This window comes from Peromyscus eremicus, chromosome 10 (genome assembly GCF_949786415.1).
Source record: "Peromyscus eremicus chromosome 10, PerEre_H2_v1, whole genome shotgun sequence".
NCBI lineage: Eukaryota > Metazoa > Chordata > Mammalia > Rodentia > Cricetidae > Peromyscus > Peromyscus eremicus.
The window spans coordinates 87113648-87124998 of record NC_081426.1 but is presented as its reverse complement, the minus strand read 5'-3'; the positions used below and the strand labels follow the sequence as shown (position 1 = coordinate 87124998).

The window sequence follows — 11351 nt, the reverse complement described above, 5'->3', positions numbered from 1 at the left end:
TTACAAAAATATGTCACCAATTAGCGCATCTTTGAAGTGGCAATAAGAGTCTCCTCCACGGACTTTTGCAACCAGCCTGTGTTCAGAAAAATAAAAAAAAAAAATAAGATGAGAGAGAGAGAAGAAGAAGAAGAAGAAAAAAATAATAATAAAAAGAAAAACCTAAACCAGATTAAGAGGCTATCAGTAAAATAAACAGTCAAGATTACAGTTTTCTTTCTTTGTTAACTTTTATTACTCTTATTTGCCTTCTAGCTATAGGACTCATTTATGATTCCACTTTGCTCCTGACCAAAGAATTCATTGAAATGTAGCAAACAATAAGGAAACCATTTACTATGGGTTGCTTAAGTCTTCCTTCTGGAAATGTGGTCAAAGAGAACAGCGTGTGTGTAGAGTTCCGTCTGGATGGGGATTCTGGTAGAGTTGTCACCTGGCTGAGCCTAAAACACAAATTGTGTTGTTAGTCAAGTCCACGAACATAACTGGCATTAAGTGGGTTTTCTGTTTGCTTCGATATGAAAGGAAAACAGGATTGGAAAGGCTGTTTCCATGGAGACCATTACACATTCCCTCCCCTCCAATTCTTTTCTCAGGAGTGGTGATGGGTGATGATTCCTGTCAGCAGCTTCTGCCCGGGTTGTGACATTATTGAAGTACCAGCGATCAAAGTGTGTCCCAGGCTCCAGCTGGTCTAGTAAACCCAGGACTCACTAACCCCAACTCCACAGAAATCTTCACAAAGGGCTCTACAAGCAGATGTTATTTCAGAGACATAATTAAAAAACTATCCTAGTTTTCGCTCCAGTGTGTGCTATAAAGATGTCTACGGTTTGAAGTTTGGACCAGTGGGAATATCGGCCCATGGTGGTTCTCACAAAAAGCCTCCTTCTCATTTGTTTGAAAATAAAGTGAACTGGATTATTTTTCCTCTTTAAATTGAAATCTGTGAGAAAAATCTGTTCCTTTTGCCTTTACTCAGGATTGTTGATCGTATAGACCGGCTCAGAGGGAACCATGGGGATAGTGCTTGCTAATCCCATTATTGATAAAGAGAGAAATGAAGAGTCTGGATGAAGTTAATTCTTAAAGGGAAGAAGTTTTACTTCTAAATGATTTGCCTAATATTCACCATTGGGTCTTTTGTATATTTACTACACAAAACTTCAGTCTTACTAGGTTATTTGTATTCTGTTGTGTACAGAACTGATAAAGAACATAGACCTGGTATTACAGAGAAGTTTTACATTCCTTTTCCCTTGTGACACTGAATTTCTTGCATCATTTGTAAAAGGATATTTTGAGCCTATGCAGTATTAATAAGTGTTGGGACAATTGTAAAGTCTTTGTAACGAACAAAACAAAAGATGATGGGGGTGTTTCTGATGGTTCATTCATACACATTTCTGCTATTCTCTGATTTTATGTTACTTTACAATTTTTAAATTGTAGAAAACTTCTGCTAATGCAAAATATATTCTTATCTACAAAAATGCAAACTTTTGAGTGTTGAGTGGGCTGCAATTAGTATTATGCAGAGGGAAACCATTGCATCTATTTAATCTCAATTTTCCTTATTTCCTGTATGCATATTTCTGCTCTTTGAATTTTCATGTTGTATCATTCTGGTTTCCTCTATAATCGGCAGATGAAGTAAAAATTTTGGAACATTTGCTTTGCATCTGTCTGAGAGCTACGGCTACACCCTTTCCAGAAGACCATCTTGTAAACATTGCAGACATTACTAATACCCAGTAGTTCTTCTAACAGTTGGGTAGCCTGTGTTTCTGAGGGTGGTGTATTCTAACTCTTCTTGGCTCACAGAAGTAAATCTCCAGGAGCAATGAAATGCTAATTTACCTGATAATCTGTTTCTTTCTGTACTGGTCTAATTTTAACCCCTTTTGTGGATTTCTTTTTGTCATTGAAATTTTTATAAGTGATAAATTCTCCTCCACTGGTGACAATAGTATCCTTTTTACAGTTTATTGTTGCAATCTCTGTAAGTGTTGTGATGCAGTGAAGGGTTAGTCCTCCCCTAAATGAGAGACAATAGGGAATCCAGCTTTTTAAAACTGTTTTCATTGTTTGTCTGCTTGCCTGCTTTAAGGGTAAGAATCCTGTCTTTCTCACTGGGAATGATGGTGGGTGACTCTACACAGGGCATGGTGCTCTCCTTCACCCTTGACTTTGGTCTGTGTCAATGCTAACATCTACTTATTGGCTTCTGTGTGTCTCTCCATGTTGGTAGTCATGATGTAGAGAGTCCTTTATCTTTGTGTGTGAACACACGCTATCTTCTTATTTCTGGAGTATAGTAGTTTGCCCAGACTTGATGGGCCTGCTTTACTGGTTTACGCACACTTTCCTTTGCCGATTATATCAAAGGGATATTTAAAAACCTGTGTAATTTGGCTACATAGAAAAAAACACTCTGTCTAATGATTATTTTTTGTTCTTTTTGAAATATTTGAAAGCAATACTTTTAAACCATCTTTAGTTTTTGTTTTCTGTTTTTTTTTTTTTTTTCTTTTTTGGTTTTTCGAGACAGGGTTTCTCTGTGTAGCTTTGCGCCTTTTCCTGGAACTCACTTGGTAGCCCAGGCTGGCCTCGAACTCACAGAGATCCGCCTGGCTCTGCCTCCTGAGTGCTGGGATTAAAGGTGTGCGCCACCACCGCCCGGCTTTTTTTTTATTTCTTAAGCAGTACTTTTAAACCATCTTTAGTTTTTTTTTTCTCTATTTCTTAAGCAATACTCTCAAACTGTCTTTAGGGTTTTTTTTTTCTTTTTCTTTTTCTGTCTTTTTTTTAAGGAGGTCAAGCCTCAAAGCTCTTTCTGGCAGTTGATCTGGATTTTGGCTTCAAGGACCTTTTGGGGACCTCAAATGGAGAGAGATTTCCCTAAATGTATAGCAATTGAGGGCGGAACGTTATGGAGAGAATTTCTTGGTCTTGGATTCCTTCCATCAAGACAACAAACAAAGTTTCAAGATCACAACTTGAGATTCCTTATGCAAATTTTCAAGAAAATTTTAATATTTTATTTGTTCAAAAGTTACATGACTTCAAAAAATGGGGCTCATTGTACTTGAGAGGCAGGGGCAAGCAGATCTCCAGGAGTTTGAGGTCAGCCTGGTCTACATAGTGAGTTCCAGGACAGCCAGGGCTACAGATAACAACAAGACACACAAAGTTATAGAGCTTGGAGTTTCTAAGCAGCTGTAATGTCTGTGTTGTTAATAGCTCTTCTCCCCCTATGTGAGAATGGCGGAGAATCAGTGGAGTCAGCTTTATTTGATGCTCAAGTAGTCTTTCTATGAAATCATTATGATAAAGGAGGGAAGGATCCAGTTGAAGAAAAACATGAGAAATTTTGAGATGGGCAAAATAAAAAAAAATCACATTATGAGTCTCTAGATTACTTACTCATATATATTTTTCATTTTTAATCTACATGACAGTAACAATTCTGTGAATGTTGTAAGTCTGACAATAATTCAAATAATTTATGTGTGGCAGTGTGAAATAAATTGTGTTCAAGTCCAAGGACCTGAGTTTTGGCATTGGCTTTGATAGGTTCATGTTGCACTTATTCATGAACATATCTTAGAATTTCTTATCCCTATTATGTCATTTCTTCCTTTAATCCTTTCCCCCATTTTAATGAAAATAGATTTTCCTCACATAATGTATCTTGATTACAGTTTCCCCTCCCTCTACTCCTCTCACTTCCTCCCCATGTGCCCTCCCATATAGATTTACTACCTTTCCACCTGCCACTAGAAAATAAACAGTCAGGCTGGGGAGATGGCTCAGTTGTTAAGAGCACTGACTGCTCTTCCAGAGGACCTGGGTTCAATTCCTAGCAACCACATGCCAGCTTACACCTGTCTGTAAAAAAGAAACGGCCTTCTAAGGGATAATTAAAACAAAATATAGTAAGACTGAAATTGGACAAGCCCAGGAGAAGGCACACGAAACATAGACCACTCATTCATACACTCGGGAATCCCATAAAAACACTAAACAGAAAGCCATATGCAAAGGACCTGGAGCAGACCCCCGCAGGCCCTCTGTATGCTGCCTCAGTCTCTGTGAGTTCATATGTGTTTTAATCTTGCTGGTTTAGAGGAGCATGTATTCTTGGTATCCTCCATCTCCTCTGCCTCTTGCACCCTTTTTTGCCTCCTCTTCTGCAGGGTTCCCTGAGTCCTGAGAGAAGGGATTTGATGGAGACATCCTGTTCAGACCTGAGTGTTCCAAGGTCTCTCACTGGAGTGATTTCTATTTTAACGATTCTTTGGAACAGCAGAAACATCTTACTGGCCCTTTACTAGCCTATCAGTTAAAAATCACACATATTCATTTTCTATTTTCATAGGGATCATGATTCTATATCCCTTGAGACATTGTTCCTTAATAACAGATCTCAAGAGTGCTAAAAGCAACCATGCATACATAGCAGTCACAGCATGCGATGCAGCTGATAGAGAAAAGTCAGTACCTAGTAAGCTTTATCTTTAAACTCATAGTCCTGTAAGAAACTACTAAACAAGATTTTACTGCAGTCTTTGCTAGGTTCCAGGAGTGATAGTCTCCTAAGCTGAGTATAGAATATGATAAAACAAAATATAAAATACTGGGATTAAGACCAAGGGTGATAAAATGCTGAACATTAATCATTGACAGGACAAAGAAATACCATCCTTGTTCCACCAAACTATACAAGAGTTACAGATTTAAATGTAAATAGCAAATCACAAAACTGAAAGAAAATACAAGTTAATGATTCCCCATCTTAGAACGAAAAGATTTAATATCAACAGTGGAAAAAGAAACCCTCAAGGAGAGACATCAGTAGTTTGGACTAATACTTTAAGATTTTTCCATACCACAGACCATTATAAATGCTAAAAGACCGATCTGGTTTATAGTGTGTTACTATACATAAGGTAAGAAAAGAAGTGGAAATATAATATACTAATACCTGTGTAAAAGAAATGTTCTTTTCCAATAGTAGTAAAAACACAAATAAAAATGACCTCAACAAACCTGAAGATAGAGTGTAAAAAGTGTGCATGAGTGTGGTAAACAGGAGTGTCAAAACAGTCCAGGTATAATTGTAAGTTGAGATGGTCTAACCAGAACATAACTGGATGATATCTAGATAATGTTTTACAAAGTATCTATATTTTGGCTAAATAATTTTCACATTTAAGGGGGAAAATCATCTTTTCTCTTAGAAATAGAAGTAATCTCTTTTTTTTGGTCTTTCTGGCCTTTTGCTTATATATTATACTCTCTGATTTTGTGTTTTTATGGGATGTGTGTGTGTGTGTTTCCTGTGTTTTTCTTATTTTTAAAAATGCTGGTTTTTGTTTGTTTGCACATTTGGTTTTTAAATACAGAGACAAAAAGGGTGTGGAATTGAGTGGATGGTGAGGTGGGGAGGATACGGGAGGAACTGTGGGAAAGTAAACTATCATAGAAATACATTGTATAAAAAACTGTTTTTCAGTAAAAAAAATAATAATTCCTTAAATGGGGTTGGTCTTATATTTTCCATGACTCCATATCTCACTCAAGTGATTTCTGATATTTTATTTTCATTAAAAATCATGTCTTTGACTAAAGATTGGCAAATGGGATCTATTAAACTACAAAGCTTCTTTATACAATAAAGCGAATGGCTAGTGGAGTAAAGAGACAGCCCACTAGCAGGTGAGAAAATTTTGCAAGTATACTTTGAAGAAAAGATTAACGTCTAGAATATACAAAGAGCTCAAAAACTCAAACATCGAGAAATCAACCCAACTAAAACATGAGCCATTGCTCTGAATATAGAATTCTCAAAAGAAGAAATGAAAATGAGCAACAAATACCTTTAAAATATTCAGTTTCATTCACAATCAGGGAAATGCAATTAAAACTACACTGAAATTCCATCTCATTCTAGTCAGAATGGAAATAATCAAGACATCAAATGACAACAATGCTGGAGAGGATATGAAGAAATAAGATTTTGGTGGGAAGGGAAACTGATGCAGCCACTAGGCAATTCAATATGAAGGCTCCTCAAGAAGCTAGGAACAGCTCTGTCATATGACCACAGTACCGCTCCTGGGTGTGTGTCCAAAGGAATGTGCATCCTATACAGAGATACTTGCTTATCCATGTTTATTGATTGCTCTCACAATAGCTAAGAAATAGAATCAGCCTAGTTGTCCATCAACTATTGAATATAAAATGAAGAGTCATATTTAAAATTGTTATTTTGTAAGCTGAGGGGACAAGAAGAGGAAGAGGAGGAAGAAGAAGAAGAGAAAGGAAGAAGGAGGAGGAAGAAGGAGGAAGAGGAAGGAGGAAGAAGAGGAAGAAGCGGGTGAAGAAGAGGAGGAGAAAGAGGAAGGAAGAGGAAGAGAAGGAGGAGAGGAGTAGAGGAGGAGGAAGAAGAGGAGGAGAAAGAAGGAGAAGGAGAAGAAGAAAAGGAAGAGGAAGAAGATGAGGGAGAAGGAGGAGGAGGAGAAGAAGAGGAGGAAGAGACACCCTGAAATGCTGGATAACCATTGAACAGTCTTTGAAGGGAGGAGTAAGAATTAAGAGATAATAGATATGAAAAATAGATGATATAGACATAAAGGAAAAAGACAGAGACATCGAATAACATTGGGAGGGCTCTGGGTCAATACCACAGTTGCTTCAAGTTTATTTCTCATGGGTTTTTTATATATCAGCAAGGGGAGAGGCAAAAGACCTTTCCCTCTCAAGGACACAATGGTTCAAAGTACAAACAAGTGTAAACTTAATTCTCCAAACATCTAGTATCCATGCCTTATGGCAAAACATCCTGTAATTAGGCCTTGAAATATAAGACACCTGGTAACCATGCCTTTGGCCAAAACATCTAATTATGCAGCCGTGCGGGGTAAAACAAGCTTGGACTCTCTGACCTTGAGTCAAGAGAGAATAAAGCCACACTATGGAGTCTCTGTGGGCCCCCACAGGTAAAATGTGCCCACTGGTACAATAGGGTCATGATTAGTAATGGGGCAGGCTTTCCACTCTCTGTTTGGGTTTAAGGTCTTCTCCACGAGAGTGAATTCATAATAGTGTAAACTCAGCCAAAAACTTATGGCTGAGGAGGTCTTAGGCCCTGGGGATGAACTTACTACTGTTGTTTAAATTGTCATGAATTTGAGCTTCTTTCTAAATATTTATGTATATGCCTGTAGACAAATGCTACTCTCAGCCACCACCAGATAAGCCTCTTTCCGCAGTGAACCTTGGTGAATACAGAAACACATTTCTGTTCAAGGCACTGTGCACAAGCAATGGTTGAGTGGTTAGCACTAAACAAGTCGTTTACACCACTCTCTTTAAGTCTCAGGGGTCACTGAGAAGAAAGGGGGTAGAAAGACTTCAAGACAAGAAGACAGAAAGACGAGGTGTGAAGTGTTATCTTTTGGGCATGGCATGGGCAATCAATTATGATTTTACAGCACCTGTGGCTGCCTACAATGGGCCTATACAATCCTGGGCCTATCAGCAGGTTATCATGGATCAGGAAGAGGCTTATGGTGCCCTTCTCCTTCCTGCTCAACTATTGGTAGAGTTATTCATTCACTGAGGAGTCTATCAGGCTCCAATGGATAGTGCCTAACCCATGGTCACATAGATGATGTAGGTCAAACTCAATCTCTTCAAAACACAAACTAAACAAAACAATAACAACAACAATGTAGTCATGCTTGTGGGGATGAGAGCTGGGGGAGAATTAACAGGGGTAGAAGGGAATTCAGAGATGGTTTGTTTCAGGAATCAGAAGGCCTACCCTTTGTGCACGAGTGAAAATGTTGAACATCAAACTCAATATAAATTATTTTTAAAAAAAGGAAAAAGAAATCAGATCTTTGTAATGACAGAAGAAATACTTATTGTGTTCAGACTCAGTTTACCTCTTGGTATCAAACTGACTCCCCACTCTTCCTCCTGCTCCTAGACTGTGGTAGTGTAGCAAGAAATGGAGCTAAAGCTCTTGTCTCCAGATCTCTGCCTTCCACTTCCCTGGGCCCTGTTGGTTTGATTATCCTTGGGCATCATGTATGACAGGGCTACTTTTGTAACAAGAAAGGCAACTGGAAAATTCTCACTTTTTATTGGGCTATGCATATTGAATATCATTAGTGATATTCTACTTGGATAGTACAAAGTTATCATTCTTTTTATTATTACTAAGAACTAAGAGCTATATAGTAATTCAACATAATAGATTTGAATTTTTCTTTTCCCCAGTTTGCCTTTCTTGTGTTATACTTCATATGTGAGTTCATGTCTTGGACACCTAACAACTTGTGCTTATCTCTAGGGCTTGTTCCATAAATACTGCATATAAAATTAAAATCAGTTTTCCAGGTCAAGAGGAGGACATGGCACTTAAGTTTTAGGAGTTTTAATTCATAAAAGCCAAGATCTATTATGTAATTTTTAATGGATTCCTTAAGGCCATTGATTTTAGTAGTAGTTAGTTGAGTAAATACTAATTTATATGTGGTGGACTTTCAGTTCAGATATACCAGGTGATTGCCCAAGGGAGAAAATGTTTAAAAGCTACTTAGTATGCGGCTGTTTTAGGGCTATAATCAACCAAATATTCAATAATTTAGGCAGCAAACCCAGAAAGTTGGCAACACCTCAGCTTTACTTAATAACTGTGACTGTGCCATAGTTGAAAAGCAACATTTACAGGCGGCCTCTTGGGGAAAAAGCCAAAGGCCCAAAGACGGAGCTGCTGAATCAGTGAGTGTCCCTTGCTCCACTGGCCCAGGGTGAGCCAGATTTGCCGTGGAGTTTGGGTAGTCATACTTGAAGACAGAAGAAACGGTAGTGCCATTTAATCTTCGCCTGTTCAGCATCTTGCTTTTGGGCCTTGTTTTTAGTGATCAGAAGAAAATGCACCTGGCTCTTGTAAAAAAAACAGATTGTCAAACTGAGGCTGTTTCCCAAGGGATCAAGCTCCAAGATATTCAACTAGAACCATCTGCCTAGAGGGTGCAGGAATGCCATGGGCTTCCATCTAGAGAGCCGCAGTTTCAAGCCAGAGAAGGGCTGGGATTTTAAGGTCTGGGTGCCAAGGGAAATTAGAGTCAATGAATTCAGAGGCTGGAGGCAGAGTGAAGGAGGCAATTAACACCTTCCCCACTAATAGCAAAAAGCACTTGGGTGGTAGTTTCTGGAGCTGAGGAGAGAGGCATAAGCACTGATGAAATTGTCATCCAAATTAAATTAAAATAAAAAAAAAGCAAAACTGAGGACAGGTGCTTTTGTTTGACACATTTATTTAACTTAAAATCTTACTTACCTAGCATTCTGTTGCTCACAGAAAAAGAACGGATTTGACATATTTTTAGCATATATACACTATATGCTAAAATACATAATATTTTATATAGAATATATAATAACATCTAGACAATTATCTAAAAACAATAAAATGGTTGCCGGGCTCATTCACTCATACACCTGCCCTACAGCCACTGCCCTGGATCCCTAGGGTCAGTATTTCAAGGCTCACCTAAGAATGCTCAAGAATAATGCACCTATCAAAGAGAGAGAAGCAAGCCATGCCACCCCATGGGTAGTTGTCAGCTACAGAGTTTTAGCTTTACATGTCTCCAGTGCTTGAGAGCCTAAAGAATTCTGAAGTTAACCTCAAAAGTTTCCAAGGTTCTTTTTGGCCCCATTCTTCATTTCTTTAGCAAATATTTAATATTCCATGTATTCACTCTACAGATGTCTTTGAGCACCTCCCACACACGGGCATAATGGCCAGCATGAGCAATAAGAAGGTGAAACAGCCAGCCAACATTCCTGCTCTGCATTTTACAGTTTCTGATTGGTAAGTTTTGTTTCATGTGATCCTCTGGGCAGATGAGCTGCATACAGAGATTCCCGAGAAGACAAGAATAGCATGAGTACGTGCCACCTTACAACTCTTTCCCTCTCCTGTAGTGGCCCAAGCAAATAAGGAAAAATGGTAGCAATTTGCCAGTCGGAAGCATCATGAGGTTTGTTCCTGCGAGGGTTTTCCAGGAGTTGTGGAACATGGGCAGCACTTTTAGTCTCTTTGTGTAATTTTAAGACTTAAACTGTGAACTGAAACACTTGAAATCAAGACTGCTGACTTAAAATCTGTTGTAAGGGAATGACTATGGCTCCTTTATGTACACACAGTAAGTGAAATTAGCTAGGGAGACATTATTATGGAAAGTAGCTCACTGTTACAGATACACAATTGTGATCAGTCTTCAGAGGAGGAGGGGCCCTGACACGTAAAGAAACCAGACACCCATCCTGATAAATCAGTGCTCAGTGTGTATCTTATGTGCCCTCCAAACTGCCACACTTACAATGGTCCCCCAAAGGACGAGGGTAACACCATGCCTGCTTAGTTTCAACAGTGCCTGACACTGAACAGAATCCACATACCTCTGCATCCTTCCAATAGGATGGTTGCCTTGCTCATTTTATCAGTCACTTGGTGAGCAGCGATGGCCACATTATGCTCTAGTGCATGACTCTTTTCAGAGGACTAGGGGAGAAGTGAAAGCTTCCGAAGACTTCCCTGGGTAAATACACATTCTTTAAGCTGTGTCTTTTTGAGGAAGATCGTGCTAGTGAGAAACCTGGAGGCATCAACTCACAGTCTGCTCCCCGAATAGAACCCCATCTCAGATCCTCTTCTCCTTTCATGTGGACTCACGCCCTGTTGACCTCCTGCAGCTTTGCCTGCCAAGCCGCTCTGTTCTATGCCCTCTGTCTACCCTACTCAGGACTTCACCTGTTATTTCTTTGCCGAAGCCTTGACATATTTCTCTATTTCCTAGCAAGAGCAGAGCGTGGTCCTCATCAGTCCTCTGCACTCAAGCTTTGCCATGATCTCTCAGAGCTTGATTCCCATGGCACCTACCCAGGTGATGCAGTCCGCATCACCAGGGGATGATGGAGCATATTGAACTATCATTTTCCTTTGTCTGTCTTCTCCCTCTCACTCTGCAAGTCCGATATTTAATCATCCTAGTCCCCGTTTAAGCTGTCCTCCCTCACTACAACCAGACATTTCTTCATGCTCACTCGTCAATCCTTCCACCAACATCAATGGTTCTTCTTTCTTCCTCTCAACTATCAAGGTGGCTGCTCAATCTGTGCCTTAAATCTTCCTTGTGTTTAACTGATACTGTATATTCACATGCTTATTTCTTCCAAACAAACAAACAAACAAAAAGGACAAAACAAAAAAGAAACTAAAAACACCCTCAAGAAGCTAGAGGGCCAAGGTTGAGGTCTTTCTTATC

General features: G+C 39.2%; 1 protein-coding gene across 3 annotated transcripts in view; it reads right to left on the bottom strand.

The window, feature by feature from the left end:
- Positions 1-211: 211 nt before the first annotated feature.
- Cfap299 (cilia and flagella associated protein 299) overlaps positions 212-11351 on the bottom strand; it is a 497260-nt gene continuing 486120 nt past the window's right edge. For all 3 annotated transcript variants that reach the window (XM_059274708.1, XM_059274710.1, XM_059274709.1), the window contains one exon: positions 212-443. In XM_059274708.1, coding sequence (XP_059130691.1) covers positions 348-443 — 96 coding nt within the window. In that variant the 3' untranslated portion in view covers positions 212-347. The remainder of the gene's footprint in view (positions 444-11351) is intronic.